Source organism: Solanum dulcamara, chromosome 8 (assembly GCF_947179165.1).
Source record: "Solanum dulcamara chromosome 8, daSolDulc1.2, whole genome shotgun sequence".
Classification (NCBI taxonomy): domain Eukaryota; kingdom Viridiplantae; phylum Streptophyta; class Magnoliopsida; order Solanales; family Solanaceae; genus Solanum; species Solanum dulcamara.
The window spans coordinates 78,836,139-78,854,503 of record NC_077244.1 but is presented as its reverse complement, the minus strand read 5'-3'; the positions used below and the strand labels follow the sequence as shown (position 1 = coordinate 78,854,503).

Below are 18,365 nucleotides of genomic sequence, written 5' to 3'. Positions count from 1 at the left end.
GACAATAGAAGATCGACACCATTTAAACTTGTTACTGTTGATCGGCTTCGTAAACATATCTGCTAGGTTGTCATTAGTGTGAATTTTTTGAATATCCACACTGCCTTCTTCCACCTTCTCACGAACAAAGTGATACTGAACTCGTATGTGCTTTGTCCTTGAATAAAATGTTGGATTCTTTGCAAGATGCAAAACGCTCTGACTGTCACAAAACAGAGCAACCTTCTCTTGTTTGTGCCCGAGCTCCTCCAGTAACATCTGCATCCATATTGCCTCTTTGCTAGCTTGTGTAGCTGCTACATATTCTACTTCCATCGTAGATGTAGTAACGATAGATTGCAGTTTTAAAACCCAACTTACAACTCCTCTAACAAGAGTAAACACATAACCTGTGGTGGACTTTCTTTTATCAAGATCACCTACATAATCTGAATCAACATAAACTTTAACAGTAAAGTCTGATCCTCCATAACACATTGCAACATCTGAGGTACCCTAGATATATCTCAGGATCCTCTTAACAATATTTCAATACTCTCTACCAGGATTAGCCATGTATCGACTAACCACTTTTACTGCTTGTGCAATGTTAGTTTTTGTCCATACCATGACGAATATTAAACTTCCCACTGCTGATGCATACGGTACTCGAGACATCTCCATCCTCTCTGCTTCATTGCTAGGACTCATTCTTGAGGATAACTTGAAATTAATAGGAACTAGGGTAAAAATTGACTTACAGTCTTGCATCTTGAAGCGTCACAAGATTTTCTTCAAGTAGTTCTTTTGAGAAAGCCAAATCTTCCTATTATTTCTGTCTCGATGAATTTGCATCCCTAGAATCTTGTTTGTTGGTCCCAAGTCCGTCATTTCAAACTCACTAGCCAACTATGCCTTTAAATTTGTGAGACGATCTTTGTTGGGGCCTGCTACCAACATGTCATCAACATACAACAGCAAAATAATAAAATCTTCATCACTAAATCTCTTGTAATAAACACAAGGATTTGAACTATGTCTGTTGTATTCAAGGTTTATAATGAAGGAATCAAATTTCTTATACCAACACCTCGACGCCTATTTGAGACCATATAGAGATTTGTTCAATCTGCAAATCAAATTCTCTTTTCCCTGTTCTTCAAAACCTTCTGGTTAGAGCATGCAAATTTCTTCTTCAAGCTCTCTATGAAGAAATGCAGTTTTGACATCTAACTGCTCCAAGTACAAGTCAAATGTAGCACATATCGCCAGAACCACTAGAATTGTTGTGAGTCAAACCACCGGAGAAAATATCTCATTAAAGTCTATACATTCTTTCTAAGTGAATCCTTTCACCACCAATCTTGCACGATACTTCACCACTTGATCATTACCATTGCGTTTGATCTTGTAGACCCATTTGTTTCCAATGGTCTTCCTTCCTTGTAGTAATTGAATAAGATCCCATGTTTTATTTTTATGAAGAACATCAATTTTTTCTTGCATTGCTGCCATCCATAGAGATGATTCTTGGCCTTTCATAGCCTCATGAAAAGTTGAAGGCTCTCCATCCCCTGTTAATAGACAGTATGCAACATTGCCCTCCATAGAATAATTTGAGTGCCAAACTGGTTCTCTTCTTTCCTTAGTTGACCGTCAAACTTGTGGAGTTTCGATCTCAGCTTGCTCTTATTCTTCGTGCTCTAGTGCTGCTTCAGAAGAAACTGGAACTTCTTCTATTTTTTCAACTTCAATTGTAGTAGTCTCTGAGTTTTCTTTCGAAGTGCTACCTTCTTTTGCTTTTATTTTATTTTCAGCAAACACAACATCTCTGCTGATTACCACCTCTCGGGCAGTGGGATCCCACAAACGATACCCCTTGACTCCATCAACCTATCCTAAGAAAATGCAATCCATGAATTTCGGATCCAACTTTGATTTTTCTTGCGTGTTGTACATAACATAAGAAGGACTTCCGAATATATGTAAGCGAGAATAATCAACTGATTTTCCTGTCCACATCTTCATTGGCGTTTTCAGATTAATTGCGGTTGATGGTGACCGATTGATCACATAACATGCGGTTTTGATTGCTTCTACCCAAAATGGTTTTTTCAACCCAGCAGTTGCCAACATAGTTCTTGTCAGTTCCAACAAGATTCTGTTCATCCGCTCTACTACTCTATTTTGTTATGGAGTATATGCTACCGTGAACTACATTTTAATACCTTCTTGTTTACAGAAGTTATCAAATTTATCACCAGTGTATTCTTCTTCATTATCTGTCCTCAAATACTTGATCTTTTTCTCAGATTCAAGTTCCACCCGGGCTTTGAACTCTTTGAAAATTAGAAAAACATCTTTCTTTCTCTTGATTGGATATACCCAACTTCTCCTGGAGTAATTATCGATAAATAACACGAAATATTTTGCTCCTCCTAGGGACTCCACCGGTGCTTGCCAGACATCAGAGTGGACCAGATCTAATATTTTGCTCCTTCCTTCCATGAGTTTGATTGTTTGATTGGGGTTGTCCACCTAAGTGTCTTTTTATTTGAAGTCTTCCATTGATTGAATGAACGAACGGATATGTGATCAGGTCAAGTGGTTCGCTTGGGAGCCAGTAATAATTTTTGAATGTCGATCACGTCTAGGATACCCTTTCGAAACGTGACAAACAGGAATAAAGTGCTTTAATTAACATATTCTTTATTCTCACTCCATCAGTGTGATTTCACTCAATATATAAACTATAGTTGTGTGGCAGTTACATAATTTGAGAAAATGTCTCATCCTAAAGTTATTTTCTTGCGATCAGACATGTCGATTTGAAGAATGGATTTCATAATCGCACACAAAGAATGCACATATATTTATAAATTGTGCTTGAGGAATATTATATTGTTATTATAGAATTGCCTTTGATGAATGCATTTATAAATTGCGGTTGAGCAATGTGACTCATAAAGCACTTGTTAAATGTGATTTATAAATCATGTGTATATTTATTTGTGCTTGAGGGTGTAATTTATCGATCGTCTTGAAGAACACGGATTATACTTTAGGAATGCGATTTTTAAGCTTGACGATGGGATTTAATTTATGTCAACCACCTCGAGGAATGCGACTTATAACTCTAACTCATTTATAATGAGACACACCGCTTTTTAGAAATACGATTTATTTATATGATTCGAATTTTGTTAGATAATTAATAAAAAAAAAAGGATTGAAGCTAGCGTAAAATCGACTTTCTTTAAAAATATATATTAATTGTATATTAATTAGGAAAATTGCAGACAATCTTCTTCACTATACAACGAACCAAATTTATGCATGTCGATTTCTTTATGCCACTTCATAGGAAAACCTCTTATTCAAAAGAGCAAAGGCTAAACCTTTTGAAGAGACACTTTTTTTTTTAGACAATCAACAAAAAATCATATATTTAAAAATTTTCAACATTATATTTAAGTTTGACATGAATTTATATTGTATAAGAAGTTAAATTGCAAAAGTCTAGAAATTTAAAAGAACGAATTAATGGTTATTAAAAAAGCTTTGTTAATTTCGTCAAAATATACGTATGATTTTTTATTGATTTGTTAATGGTTGCCATATTGATGATGGAGGGAAAAGAAATGATAGTCGAGGGGAGGAATAAAATAGACTGGGATGCTTAACATGTCATGTGACATTCATCTCATTAAAATATCAGTGTCACGTGGGATTGAATGTCCATCTTATACAACTCTAATAGAAGAGGAGCATATTTGAACCATTAAAATATAGCAAAAGGTAAACTTGACCTATTTCAAATAGTTGAAGAATATCTTTCACTATTTTTCCTTATCAAAATATAATTTGGTTAATATATTTTCCAAATCTGATTCAATATCTTAATCTCCTTATCTCATTTAATTGGTCAAGATTGTGTTGGTCAAAATAGCAATGACCTTTGACTCAATATTTTAACTTTTCATGATTTAAAAGTGAATCATAAAAGTTGAGATTAATCAATACTTATTAAACTTAACCACACATAATAATTCATTCTTATCCTTAAAAAGTTAGTTAAAAATGAATCTTTTACATTTTGGTTTTATGAACTTTCAAAAAAGAAGAAACATCTTTGTTCATTCATTCAAAATTTTACTTAATTTGCTCATATACTAAAAAAAATGTTTGTACTAAACCTTTTATAGAATATTAGTCTTGCAAAACTCCCAAATAAAGAAATAAATTACTTAAGATTTAATTTTCTTTGACTATATAAAGATTTACCTGTTTGATTTCGAAACATAGGGGGTTATACATGATTGAGTCATGGTTCATAGACGTTCAGATCTAGTAATATACTTTCAAAATTATTTATAAAATAAAAATATAAACACTTTTTTATTTGTATAAAGAAAAATTATATTAATAATTAATATTCACCATAAAAGAAAATTACCATGGGCCAATTATAAATAGTCCGCAAAGTAGAGTCATTTAAATTTCCAAATGTATAAATACTATATATGTGACATTTTCTTAATGAAAGTATGTCGTTCTTGATTGTCAATTTGTCATTAGTATGCAATAAAATGATTGATATTCAATTCAACACACTGACTTTTAAAATTAATTTTCGCATAAAAGAAGTGTGTTATATAACTATAATTGTAAAATTTGGAGTAAAAATGCAAGATTATTAACAATTATTATTTAACATAAGTACATAACACATATTTAATCACATAATGTAGCAATTTATAATTAATTAAATTTGTAGAAACAGGGCCATGGAATTCAAAATAAAAAATTCAGTTAATTGAAGAAAAAAAATCATAAAATCCCTCCGAAGGTTTGCGTGATCAAATATCATAATGATCAAAATTGAAATTACTTATGGATTAAAAGTAAAGTATTCCTTATAAATACTGAAGATCGGTCAAGATGCGCATATAACTAACTGTATTTTCCTCGAAATATTAAGTAAACATATAAACTTAAAATAACAACACATACGTATAAAATAATTATTATGAGAATATTTCAGTTAGGGAAAAAAACGATTCAAAGTTAAGATACGTAAATAAGGCTTTGTATGCAGCTACGCTCCTCAACAAAAAATATAAGTCATAATTTTACCATATCAGTTAGGTAACTTAAGTAATTAAGTCAAAAAAATTTATTCAAGAATTTGTTTAAGATAGATATAAGTTGATTAAGAGACCATGCTAAGCCATGAGATTAGAGGATGTCTTATACTTGTCCTCCAGTCATCAAAATTCATTTTCCAGACTTAAATGTTTAAAGAAAAAAAAATCACTTTTCTTTTAATTAGGAATTCAATAAAAGGTGTGTTCAAACACCAAATATCATTTTTAAGTGGTGACTCTATAAAATAATATAATAATTTGTCTTTAAATGGAAAAACCCTTTTAAAGCCTTTAATTAGTGGGGTGAAAAAAGGTATTTATGAAGTAAACATATAAACTTGGCATAATCCACATACGTATGTAAGTAAACATTTATTCTTATAAGATGTTTACACTAAATCAAATCAGCTCAACTTACAATGCTATGTAATTGGGACCCTCACATAATTACAATTTCTATCATAGTTTAGATGTATTTCTATGTCGTATTCCAATAATTTTATGTAGTTGTACACACATATCATGGAATATTTAATAGTTCATTAAATGTCTTAAGGTTTGTACTAAATACAGATTTCTTCTGTTGACCAAAATTGAAATGAATGAACATTTTTATGACTAAAAATTTAATGACAAGACCAAACAATATAATGTCCTATAAATATTGGCCTCTCAACAACCTTTGTTCTTTACTTCCAACACTACTTGCTTCTAACCTTAAATACTACAATGTCTAAACGTTCTCTAGTTAACCACTCTGATAGTTTCGACCAGCCCAATTTCCCCAACAAAAGTTCTTCTACAAATAATCCAAACAAGTTTTTCAAGCCTTCTTCTGATCTTTCTAATAATGCTAATGTTGCTACTGAAATGACTATTGACATGGATGATTTTCCCAAGGAGTGCTTCTATTGCAAGTCGGACTTCAAAAAGGAACATAACATGCATATATACAGGTACATTTTTCTTTAGGTGGATTCAGAATTGTTTAATATACATGCCTAATATTCTATCTTTCATGATTGATTGAACACAGGTCGCTTGCATTCTGCAAAGAGGAATGTCGTGATGTTCAGATTGCTTTTGATGAAAATGTAATGAGGACGCGATTGAAGGCATCAAACAAAAAGGTGGATAATTAATTGATTGGAGGCTCATGATGAGGAAGAACTAATATATATAAGTTAATTGTACTTTAAGTACCATGGCTTATAAGCTTTATATCATATCTAAAAAATAATTATCTTTTATAGTTGAAATTAATGGGTCTGTCCTGTATTATTAGTAGTATTGTGTTTGTTTATAAGATCATACTATAGATCATCAATTGTGTTACAACATTTGAACATCGTGGTATGAAAATTTATGTTATTTACAGTTTGGTAAAAAATGTTTTTTCTTATTAATATCTTTTAAAGTTTTACTAATACTTCTATTTTAAGATCGATTGAGTCGGTAAAATTCAGATCTTCCGTTTAGGTTCAAATACACGAAAATCAAGAAAAACTAGAAATAATCTTACGATATAATCAATTTTTTATTATCGAAGTGTGTGGTGATATAGAATTGTGGATCTAGAATATTTGGGACAATAAATTTCAGATACCGAATTACTTGAAGATGAAAAATTATTTGAGTCGTCAATATGAGTCGGTTCAGTCCATTGACACTTAGCCCATGTTAGCTTTATAATTTAAGGCTCCGACCGGGCTTGTCCATTATTTTGATGGGCCTTAAAACTACCTGTCCAATCAATCACTACGTGAATTGAGTGCTGCGCCAGAGACAACGCATATTTTTTAAAATTAAAATACTAATTATTCATAATATTTAAATTTGTAATATTCAAACCAAGGAAATATAACATTGTATTAATTTGATTTTTTTAATTTGTTGTTGCTTTAATTTTTAACTATAAGTTCTATTCTATGTTCAATATTAAGTTTACTTTATTTGAATGGAGTTCTAATATAGACTAATATTGTATATAATTAAATTAAGATGAATGCAACTAATATTTTTCAAATAATTTTAATTTTCTAATAACGTAGCATTACAAAGAATTAAATATTAGATAATCGAATTAGCTGCACTCGACTTGATACGATAAAAAGTTGGTTGAGGTCGGCTTGCCTAGTGAATCTATTGGCAAAAGAGTGATCGCAACAGTATAATTAATCACTTTGTGTACTTGTAGTTCCTCCGTTATTTGCTCAAGAAGAAGTAGAAGCAAGACAAATTAGGAATTACTCTTATTATAGATTTTTACTAAGGATGTTTCTTTTGACCAAAATAACAATTAATGTTGTTTCTTTATTTAATTAAATTTTGTCACGCAGGAAGTAAGTTATATAACTATATACATACTATCAAAATTGCAAGCTTATTAAAAATTTAGCATAACACATAATTTAACAATTTATAATTTATTAAATTTGTAGAAATAGTACAGGCATGGAAATAAAAATCAACTTTTAGTTAATTGAAGGCAAAATATAAATCCCTCTAAAGCTCTGAGTAATCATATATCACAATGACCACAATTTACATTAATGACTAATTATAGATTAAAAACAATGTATTCCTTATAAACACGGAAGATCGGTTGATGCGTATATAATTGTATTTCCCTTGAAGTAAAAATATAAATTTAGCATAAGATACACACGTACGGACTAACTAATAATTCGTTAAATGTACGAGAATATTTCAATTAGAAAAAGAAAAAAAAGCATTCAAAGTCATGGTGGGTAATCAGATACCACAATTGACCAGAATTGAAATCAGTCAATAATTCAAGGAGTAAACATAATGATAAACTTACCATAACACACATACATCACATAATGATAAACTTACCATAACACACATACATATATGGATAAATATTTATTCGCATAGGATAATACTAAATCAATTCAATTTACTATGTTAAGTAATTGGGTTTAGGACTTTAGGTAGGTAACTGAAAATTTTACCATAATATTTTAGATGTGTTTCTATGTCTTATCTCTAAATAATTTAATTATTGTAGTGAAAATATGTATTAATTAAACCATGATTAGATAATAGAAGTACTATATGTAAAAGTACATGTAATGCATCTATTCAGTTTGAAGTAAAAATATTATATGCCCGTTTGGATGGGCTTAAAAAAAGTAACTTTTATGTATGAAGTGCTTTTAAAATCTTGAAGAGCTGAAAATTATTTTTATAAATAAGCAGTAGAGTGTTTGGATAAAAGTGCTTAAATGAGGAAAATGATGTGAATTTTAGGGTTAAAAGAATAAAAAGGGTGGTTTGGGAATTTAGTTAAAATATAAGGGATATAAAAGTAATTTCCATGGTCAAAGAAAATGACTTTAAGCACTTAGAAAAAAAAATTAGGAATCCTAACTTTTCATTTCTAACTGACTTTAAGAACTTTATGACTTAAAGTTAATATTAGACAAACACATCCAAAAGCTAAAAAGGGACTTTAAATTGATCCAACTTAATGCCCATCCAAACGGGCTCTATATATATTTCACATGCCAAGTGTTTTTACCCACATTCTATAAAATAATTAATAATTCATCAAATTTACACAATTCTTTTAATTTAGGAAATATAATCATTCAATGTCTATGTAATCAGATATACATACTTCACAATTGACCAAAACTGAAGTTAGTCAACATTTTTCTGGACTAAAAACAAAATGACAAGACCAAACATACCTTATAAATATTGGCATGTCTACAACCTTTGTTCTTCACTTCCAACACTATTTCTAATTAAGATCTTTCTTTTACAGATTACCTCTTTTTTAAAATCCTAAAAATTATAATGTCCAAACGTTCTCGAGTTAACCGTGCTGATAGTTTCGATCAACCAAATTACCCTAACAAGAATTCGTCGTTTTCCAAGCCTTCTGCTCTGTCTAATAATGTTGTTGCGGCTACAGCTGCAGCAACGACCTCTTCTGCTGTTGAAGAGACTCAATATATTAGTGAATTTCTCAAGGAGTGCGTCCTTTGCAAGTCGATCCTCAAACTGAAAAATGACACCTACATGTATAAGTACGTCTTCTCTTTTTTATACATTCGATTGGATTGATTCACTCATCTTGTTTGGATCTATATACTTTATGCAGCGCTAGATTCAGAATTTTAATCAAACATATATACATACATAAATTAAAGTACTACTCCCATTTCTCCCCTATGTGGTGCAATTTTAATTTTTATCGATGGTGAGTTATATAATTTTGAAAAGATATAATTTCAAAACTCTTTTGGATTACATCCAAAAACTTAAATAATTTAACATGACATAAATTGAAATGGACGTAATACATAATCCAAACCTAAGGTTTTGTCACACTACTACACATCTCACTTTTCTTATTTTGTTTTATTTTATGGTTTGATTGAACACAGTTCAAATCCATACTGCACGGAGGAATGCCGTCAAATTCAGATGGATTTAGATGAAGAACTAGAGAAGAAGCAGTTGGAGGAATCAGGCAAAAAGATGGAGGAACGATTAATTACTAGCTCATAATGGAGTAATATATGTGCAATATTGGTTGTTGGTTTTTGTGATAAGTTAATCGTACTTTATGTACCATGACTTATATATAGGCTATACATCATATCTAAAATTTTATATTTCTAGCAAGTTGAAGTTAATGAGTCTGTCTTGTATTATAAGTATTATGTTTGTTTACAAAATCATACTATAGGTCATCAATTGTACGTTGTAACTTTTGAACACCGTGGTATGAGAATCTATGTTATTTTACAGTTTGACAAAATTTTATTTATTTTGTCTGGTTAATGTCTAGAAAATTAAAAATAAACCAATAATAATAATAATAATATGTTATAGATGGTTAATGTCTAGAAAATTAAAAATAAACCAATAATAATAATAATCATATGTTATATAATCAATCTATTGATATCGAAGGGTGTGTTGATATGGTAAAGAGCGCTAAAGCCTTCCATAGTAATTAAGTTTTTTACATTGCAGGTCTAGATTATTATGTATATTGTATGATAGATTTCAGACATCGGATATTTGAGGAGATGTCTAGATTCATTGAACATAGTGATGCATAAGATATGATAATACATTTTTTTTTACAAAAATAAATAATAATCTCTATAGTTACTTACCTTACAGAAAGATGGTTAGCGGTAGAGAAAATAAGTAACACTAATTACTATTTACCGTATTTTTCTTGAATATTATATTTCTGTGTCTTAAGCATTTATATTTCATTATGGAATGACCAATTACTTACCATATTATGGGTAGCGCATAAACCTCTTATACATATAGAAAGAGTATATACTTGTCGTAAAAGTATTCATAGCTCGATCATACATCCTTATTATGAATAATGAATGAGCAATGCATACAGTTATTAGGATTTAACTCATATACATTGATAGACGATAATCCTACCCAATTAATCAAGCCTTCTTCTAGTCTTTGGAATGACTATTGATCATGAGGCGAGTGGTTTTGGTAATTATCTCAAGGAGTATTTCTTTTGCAATTTAAACTTCAAAATAGAAAATAAAATATCTATATGTATAGGTACATTTTTTTTTACTATTTGGAGAATAAAACATTTTGAATTATTAATTAATGATTAAGAGTTATATTACTTTTTATGATTTTTTTTATGTAGATATAATTTTAAAAAAGTTAAAGAATATATGTAATAAGAATATATGTAATCTCGTTTGGATTACATACAAAAACTTAAATAGTCATACGTAACATCAAATATTATCATACCATCACATAAATTTAAACGGACATAATATATAATGGAAACCTAAAATTCAAACTCATACACATCTTACGTCTAACGTAACATCGAATATTATCATATACCATCACATAAATTTAAACGTAAACGGGCTTAATATATAATGAAAAGCCTAAAATTCAAACTCCTACACATCTTACTTGTTATTAGTGTTTTAGATTTTTTTATTTTTATTTCCTTTTTTCAGACTAAGTAAATAACTTGAATATACTTATTAAATTTCATGCTTAGATTGAACACAGTTCATGTTCATTCTGCAAGGAGGAATATCTTGCAATTCAGATGATTTATGTTGAAGAATTAATGAAGAGGCAATTGTAAGTTTCAGACAAAAAGGTGGAGCTGGATCGAATTTTCGCATATAGCCATTCAAAATACCTTAATTATATAGCTATAGTTTGGGTAATTACATTTTGTAACTATACCTATTGTAGCGTTTGTATAATTCGCTCAACGTTTGTATAATTCGCTATACAATTCACAGTTTTTGTATAACGTTTGTATAACTCATTATACAATTCGTATTTTTTGTATAATATTTGTATATTTCGCTATACAATTTGTACACAGCGTTTGTATAATTCATTACACAATTCGCAGTGTTTGTATATTTCGATATACAATTCACGCACAACATTTGTATAATCGCGCACAATGTTTGTATAATCGTGCGAAATATACAAAACTCAAACTGTAATTATAGCTAGATGTTAGTGGCAAACCGTAATTAATTCGAACTATAATTATGTTAGCTAATTAACTAGTATATGTTTACCAACCCACGTAATTTTTCCTTAATTAATTACTAGGAAGGAGTAATGTATGTGTGCAATATTGGCTGTTAGTTTATAATGTGAGAAGTTTTTGTACCAAAGACTATTTTCCTTTTCACATATGAATCAGCAATTGTCCCATATGCTACTGCTAATGTCACGATCCCGATCTCGATCCGTCGTGACTGGCACCCACTCCAATTCTCCAGTGGGAGAATCATTCTAAACAGCCCAACAACAATAATCGCAAAGTATACACAAGCGTAAAGATGCGGAAGCATGTTTAAATAAAGAATAAATGTTGAGTTCCCATAAACTCAGACAACGTCTAGTTACCAACCCAAAATATGCGAAAGTAAACGCATCCTAGGAACTGAAAGTCGTCCGTACCAAAACCCTAACCAAATGTTAATATAAGATTAGGAAATACTCTCGAAAAAAAGTCATAATACTAAACAGTTGTCGAACATCTAAGTCCCGGACGAAGGACTAGACAAATGAGAAAGTCCACGGTAGCATGATAGAATAGCTCACCCTTAGACTTGAACAAGATTTCTACTTCTCTAGGAGAGGTCTCTCCGCCACGGGCTGAATATGCCTTGTACTCAACAAAAGGCAGAGTAAGAGTAGTATCAGTACACAAAAACAACGGTTACTGGTAGGATCACGAGGTTAGCAAGTAAGCGGATCATAGATAAGTAAACTCAACACAATAAGCACATAGATATAGAATAAGTCAACCAATCTCATGTTCAACCATATTCAGCAAGATCACAACTCAATATCTTCAACATGTTATAACTTCACACAAGGGTCATCGCAAGGGACCTACAAACAATTAACTTTATGTCGGAACATGACACCCGATTCAAATATGTATCAGAATGTGACATCCGATCCAAATATATGTCGAAACTTGACACCCGATCCAGTTTATGTGTCGGAACGTGACACCCAATCCTAACATACCAAAATCACAAATACATTCAGTATTTACAGCATTATATCACCAAGAACAGGTTCATCACAAAAACAAGCCAGCAAGTGATCATTTCACACATAATCTTGTATATCTCCCTATTCATAGACACATATGCATATCATGAAGCAATTTAACAAGTATATAAAACAAATACGGGAAACAAGACCATCACCTGCCTCAAATTTACGTTTTAACAACTTTATAATGCAAGAGCTTTCCTTTCCAGGTTCGTTCTTCTCGTTCTTGGTCTAGAAAACAGTAAATACATATAAATGATCAACACAATGACCTAACTATCATGAAAAACAACACAATTCTCATTTTAGGCCAAACCCATGATCCTAACCCCACACTAGGGCTATTTCCCACCATTAGTTTTTCAGTTCACCCCCCCCCTCCAATGATTACCAACCATAATTCTAGGTTCTAGGAATCAAAGAATGAATTAGGGAGTAAAATCCTTACCTTAAGCGTGGAAATTTGATGAAAATCGCCCTAGGTCGCCTCTTGAAGTCTTAGAAACTATTTTACAAAGAAAGACCGTTTTGGGGGGGTTTTCCGATTTAAGTCGCGACTGCCCCGCTCTAGCGGGACCCATCCCGCTCTGGCGGGTTGCACGGAAACAGAGAGCTCGGAATTTGAGCTCCAATCCCCCATTTCACAACGCAACCCTTTTCCAAGACGTATTAAAATATACCCTTCACACCGAATTCGATTCCGCGAGTTTTACTTGCTTGAATGCGATTCCGGGAAGCCGTAAATATTCCTTATCATCTTGCCCAATTAAATCAATATTCTCTCTCCCAGCATTTACATGGTCACCCTAGACTTCACCTGACTCAAAATTCGTCCAAGTCTGGCCTAGGCTAAATTTTTCGAAGTTACTACCCGAAGTTTTCTGCCCCAAAATCCTTCCCCATTGGCCTATTCCTAACGACGGGCCGACAGGCCAAGCGTACGGGGACCGTCGAAGAAGTGCCTCAACGCGCCGCAGCCACTACTTACCATACATGGTCTATGAATATCTTCATAATTGAATGTCCGTTTATGAGTGAGACCGATACCAAAGCAACGGAGTGACATTTGAGCCTAGTATAAATCATATTTTTCTAGGTTACGAAGGAGGAGTGTTCACCTTTTTTACTTTAATCGTTGTATTTTTTGAATAATATCTTGATATCATCAGTTTAATAGAGCACAGAAGAATATTGAACTCACATCCTTTTTGCCTTCTGGCATAGTCAGGATTTTCTGGGCTACATTTGTAAGTGTCACTTCTACCTATTTGTGCCCTCTCAACTTGCTAACTTACTAGTTACGACGAAAATGAGAATGAAAAGAAAAAGCAAAACTAAAGCTATATGTGACTACTAACTATTTTCGATTAGGTATTTACGTTTGCCCCATTTCCAGGTTTCCATTTCAAACTGCTATGAAGAGACAGACCTATTATTATTAGAGGGAAATTTAACTGAAGAAATTACACCCAATAACATTGGAAATGGGAGTCATGAAGTTTTGTTCATGAGGCAAGAGGGTCAAAAGTTTAAGACCATCGCCTTCAATGTCATTCTTGTAAATCAATCAATTTCCTCGTATTCATGTACAGAGGAGCCCAAATATGATCAAGGGCACATTCCGGACATGTATGGTACATAGGTTCAACTGAACTCATTACTATTACTTTCTGTTCGAACTATATGTTTGCAAAAAAAGAGAAGAAAGAATCATTGGGCGGGCAGATGGCCTGAATAAGAATGCAGAGAATATATAGTAGATACAAAGTGACTTCAAACAAGTAACATGAGTAGTATCAGTCACACTGCAACAAATACAGATTGGTCTTTGCAATGAGCAAGTTTTTCAGTTTCTCCTGCCCCATGGCATCTGATCTTATCACTGAAAATCAATCAGAAAAAAATCATTTACAAACTAATAGAGACAGCTCCCAAACCAACAAATGTATGCTAGGAACGTATAGACAACAGGTTCATGTAAATGTACAGTAAATAGAAAGTAAACATGCATATAAAGTGAAAGACTATTAATGAGAGGTTAAAAACAACCGCATATTAACTTATAAAGATTATTTGCAACTCCGAGTGAAACATAAGCACATTGTTATATAATTTATAACTGCTATGTTTAGTACATCAATGAGCTTGATGACGTTGATATATCTGAAGATTTTCATGTTACGTCATCGTCTGCAATACTACGAATGTTCAGACTTTCAGAAGAAAAAAAAGAAGAGAAAAGGGCAAAGAAGGGTAGAGAGTATGTGAACGAATCCAGTTGTACTATGAAAACAAATAAACCAGATAACCATGATATCTGACACTTCATCTCCAAGAGAGCATAGTGAAAATGGTGAATGATTACTCTGAGAAATTAACTATATATAGGATAGCAGCGATTCCAGAAAAAGGGGGCGCAAGCAAGATACTGTGTTTTTGGCATGAAAATGTGGGAATTTGATAATATAACATTCTGGAAATTAAAAAAAATTTATACTGGATGCAATTGAAAGCATACAGACCAAGTCCAACCTCAACATGGAGTGCAGAATTGGAGAAGCTCAACCAACCATTGTGCGCTTTCTTCCTCTTTGCCTCACTGAAATAAGTCACAAAGACATAAAGGAAAAACATAAAGAAACTATCGGAATTAGAACCATGTTATTTCTTCTTTCTGGGAATAACAAGGTAATAAACAGAAAAGGGAAGTGTACGAAGAGTCTGCAGCACCTTCGGCTAGCTTGTTAAAGGTTGATGACCACTGCTTTGAGGACTTCCTGTATGCAGCAAGTATCTGATCCATCTGCGATACCCATATAAACCATAGAAGATGAATATGATCTTCACTATAAGTTAAAGTCCTATGGCTTTGCTACAGACTAAAAGTAAAACCATTATCCACATGCTTTTTTGAAAAAAACTGAAGAGATTCACATGTGATGTGTGGCCAAAATAAGGTTCCTGTTTCCGAACCATAAGAAAGGTATAGTTCTATTATCCTAATTAGAAGCACTAATTCTTAACAAGGCTTCTTTCATATCAGAAAAATAATTAATACGATTCTCAAGTGTATGAGAAAAAGATCACCGAGAGAAGTAGAGTACTGTTCAATATTGCCATAAAAAATACTGTTTCTGTGAAGAGGTACATGTTTCGCACGATAATATGATCACGTGACACGAATGATATAATGCCCAAAGGCAAAAGGCAGATCAATTTTCAAGAAGAAATTAACATCCTTTGTACTGAAAGAAACTATAATTTTAAAATGAGGGAATAGAGAAGAGCAAAAAGCTTCAAAAGGCTTTATACGGAGATAGACGGGGCATACCACATTTCCACAAGAAGAGTGCATAGAGAGTAAAGCACGTTCTAGTACATATAAATCAACTGCTTTATCTTCTGGAAGTGTTGAAGTAAAGCTTAGACCAAAGTCAATCAGCACCTGGAGAAAAAGTATCGTTTATAGAAAAATAATTTCATTGATGGTGACCTTAGAACTTCATCCTCCAAAACCAAGAGGAAAAGAAAAATAAGGAAAGAAAATGACGAGAAAGTCAATCATGAGAGCTAGAGAAATATTCTAAAAGAGAGAAAAAAGTCCACCAGCTGATTGGCAGAACTCCTCAGTAACATGTTTGATGTTGTCAAATCGCCATGGACTAGGCCACCATCGTGTAGTTTTCCAATAGCATTACCAATCTGTGTTGTAATATCAGCCATCCGCTCTTCATCAACGCCAACTAGTCCAAAGCCAAGCAATATATCTTTTACAGAAGGACCTTCAACATATTCAAAGGTGAGAGTATGCATAACAGTGTCAACAGCATACAACACTGGAGTAACAACACCAAGCCGTCTAGCTTTTGTCATGCACCTTGCCTCCTGCACCAGAATTCAATATTTTTTGAAGCAACACAAGCTTTTTGAGAAAGACTAAAGGAAAGAGTAGGTATCATTTACACCGACCGCATTCAACCGTTTAAGAGTGAGCTTTGAGTCCAAAGTAGGATGCCTGTATTTCTTTGAGAACCGTTCCTTGATAATACACCTCCTACTACCCACAAATGTTGACTCAAATACCCTCTGATATTATCAACAGAGAAACAAGATAAAATGTTACAGAAATTCTAGTGTCAAGTGTCAACAACTACTTGCCATCAAATGAACATTGGTAGAAACAGTAGTACATATTATTACTATCTAATAAATTATACAAAAGACACGCACAGACGAAATCTCTCCAAAAGAAAATGAGAGAAAAAGATCAGACATATTACAGGAAAGTTTTATAGAAACACAATGGTGAATAATAAAATATAAACTCACAGCCTCAGCTCCTTGCTTGATTAAAACCAACGATCCATCACTTCCATCTGTCTTGATTTCCATCTAAATGAGATCTCCAATTAACTTCAGGTGCAAAAAATAAATAAGCAAATAAGTAAAAACTAAAAAAAATGGATAACAAAACTTTAGGCTTCCATGAAACAAAGTTCTTTAGCTCTTCCACAATTCAAGTACAAGATGAAGCTTGCATGCAAAAGAATGCTTAGGAAACTTTGGCACCCAAGTGTGTCAGGAACCATAAGGTCTTATCTTAGGTTCAAATCCAATCGAAGGCAAAAACTAGTTGATTTCTTTCCATCTATCTAAACCTTGATGGATAGAGTTACCCCGTACCTATGCTGGTGGGAGTAGCAGATACCCCGTGGAATTAATCGAGGTCCGTGAACAATAATTATTAAAGAAAGGAAATTCTTTGATTTACACAAAGGCCTTTCTGTAATTTTCTATTTACTTGGTCGATAATTAAGGGCGAAGGTTAGTAGCTAGCCGAGTATTGTCGCATTTGATGTGGCAGAAGCTTCTCCTCCGTTTCTCCTTATTCGTAATCATATTTAGGAATCACATATTTTCTTTCTTCTTACTTGTTTATACCTATTTGTTGCTCTATTTGCTTTATATCCTGTTTTTTGCTGTCTTATATTTTACAATCAAGCTTCAAATTCTTCTTTTCTTTTTGAGCCGACAGTTTGTCGGAAACTGTCTATCTAGCCATAAAGGTAGGGGTAAGGTTGGTGTACATCCTGCTCTCCCCAAACCCCACTTGTGGGATTGCCGTGAGTTTGTTGTTGTTGATGATGTTATCTCCTTCACACTACAAAGGTTTCAATAAATGGTACTATACCTCTTCTAATTAATTTATGAAGAAAAGAGACTAAGCTACTACCATTATAGCTTAAAATAGAGGGAAATAATTTTTCCTTTATTGAAGCAAATTTTACAAGAATAAAACCCAATTTGTAACATTTTTAGGTACCACCAAAGAAGTACAGCAGCATTTGGAGATAAAAAAACATGGAAAAAAAGAAGAAGCAAAAACACCCATAAATGAATTATGAAAACTGAAGAGCAATTTGTGAGTTTTAAGGAAATGAAAGACACCTTTTTGGCGTTGAAGCTTAGCAGCGCCGCCACCGTAAACCGCACAGCTTCGGACAGTACGAGTTAAGAAGAAGGACGACGAAGTTGCGGTTAAGGTTTAGGAGATTTGGGAATTTGGTCCCCCAATGTTTTTGAGAAGTGATAAATTTGCAGAACTGTTCATCCCAGGTAATTTTTCCCATGGGCCTTTAG

At 32.7% G+C, this 18,365-nt stretch overlaps 2 protein-coding genes across 4 annotated transcripts; one reads left to right on the top strand and one right to left on the bottom strand.

Annotated features, from left to right (window-relative positions):
* Positions 1–8,954: 8,954 nt before the first annotated feature.
* On the top strand, positions 8,955–9,671 carry LOC129900224 (FCS-Like Zinc finger 1-like). Its single transcript, XM_055975148.1, has 2 exons — positions 8,955–9,187; positions 9,548–9,671. The coding sequence occupies exons 1-2, from the start codon at positions 8,955–8,957 to the stop codon at positions 9,669–9,671; spliced, it is 357 nt and encodes a 118-aa protein (XP_055831123.1).
* Positions 9,672–14,438: 4,767 nt separating this feature from the next.
* On the bottom strand, positions 14,439–18,318 carry LOC129901631 (uncharacterized). 3 transcript variants are annotated; one of them, XM_055976877.1, is made up of 8 exons: positions 18,174–18,318; positions 17,055–17,138; positions 16,695–16,811; positions 16,332–16,610; positions 16,057–16,170; positions 15,456–15,528; positions 15,248–15,324; positions 14,439–14,607 (listed from the first exon to the last, which is right to left on the bottom strand). In XM_055976877.1, exons 2-7 carry the CDS (start codon positions 17,115–17,117, stop codon positions 15,287–15,289), a joined length of 684 nt encoding a protein of 227 aa, XP_055832852.1. In that variant the 5' UTR covers positions 17,118–17,138; positions 18,174–18,318; the 3' UTR covers positions 14,439–14,607; positions 15,248–15,286. The 3 variants fall into 3 exon arrangements, with proteins under 3 accessions (XP_055832852.1, XP_055832849.1, XP_055832850.1); XM_055976874.1 differs by having other exon boundaries at positions 15,258–15,324; XM_055976875.1 differs by having other exon boundaries at positions 15,258–15,324; positions 17,055–17,117.
* Between the last annotated feature and the right edge of the window lie 47 nt (positions 18,319–18,365).

Bases quoted from the DNA above. Each gene is read 5' to 3' on its own strand.
- LOC129900224 (XM_055975148.1), top strand. From the start codon at position 8,955: ATGTCCAAACGTTCTCGAGTTAACCGTGCTGATAGTTTCGATCAACCA. The intron at 9,188-9,547 runs GTACGTCTTCTC...GATTGAACACAG, and splicing joins AATGACACCTACATGTATAA to TTCAAATCCATACTGCACGG.
- LOC129901631 (XM_055976877.1), bottom strand. From the start codon at position 17,117: ATGGAAATCAAGACAGATGGAAGTGATGGATCGTTGGTTTTAATCAAG. The intron at 16,611-16,694 runs GTCGGTGTAAAT...ATTCTGGTGCAG, and splicing joins CTCTTAAACGGTTGAATGCG to GAGGCAAGGTGCATGACAAA. The intron at 15,325-15,455 runs GTGCTGCAGACT...GACTTATTTCAG, and splicing joins CTTTAACAAGCTAGCCGAAG to TGAGGCAAAGAGGAAGAAAG.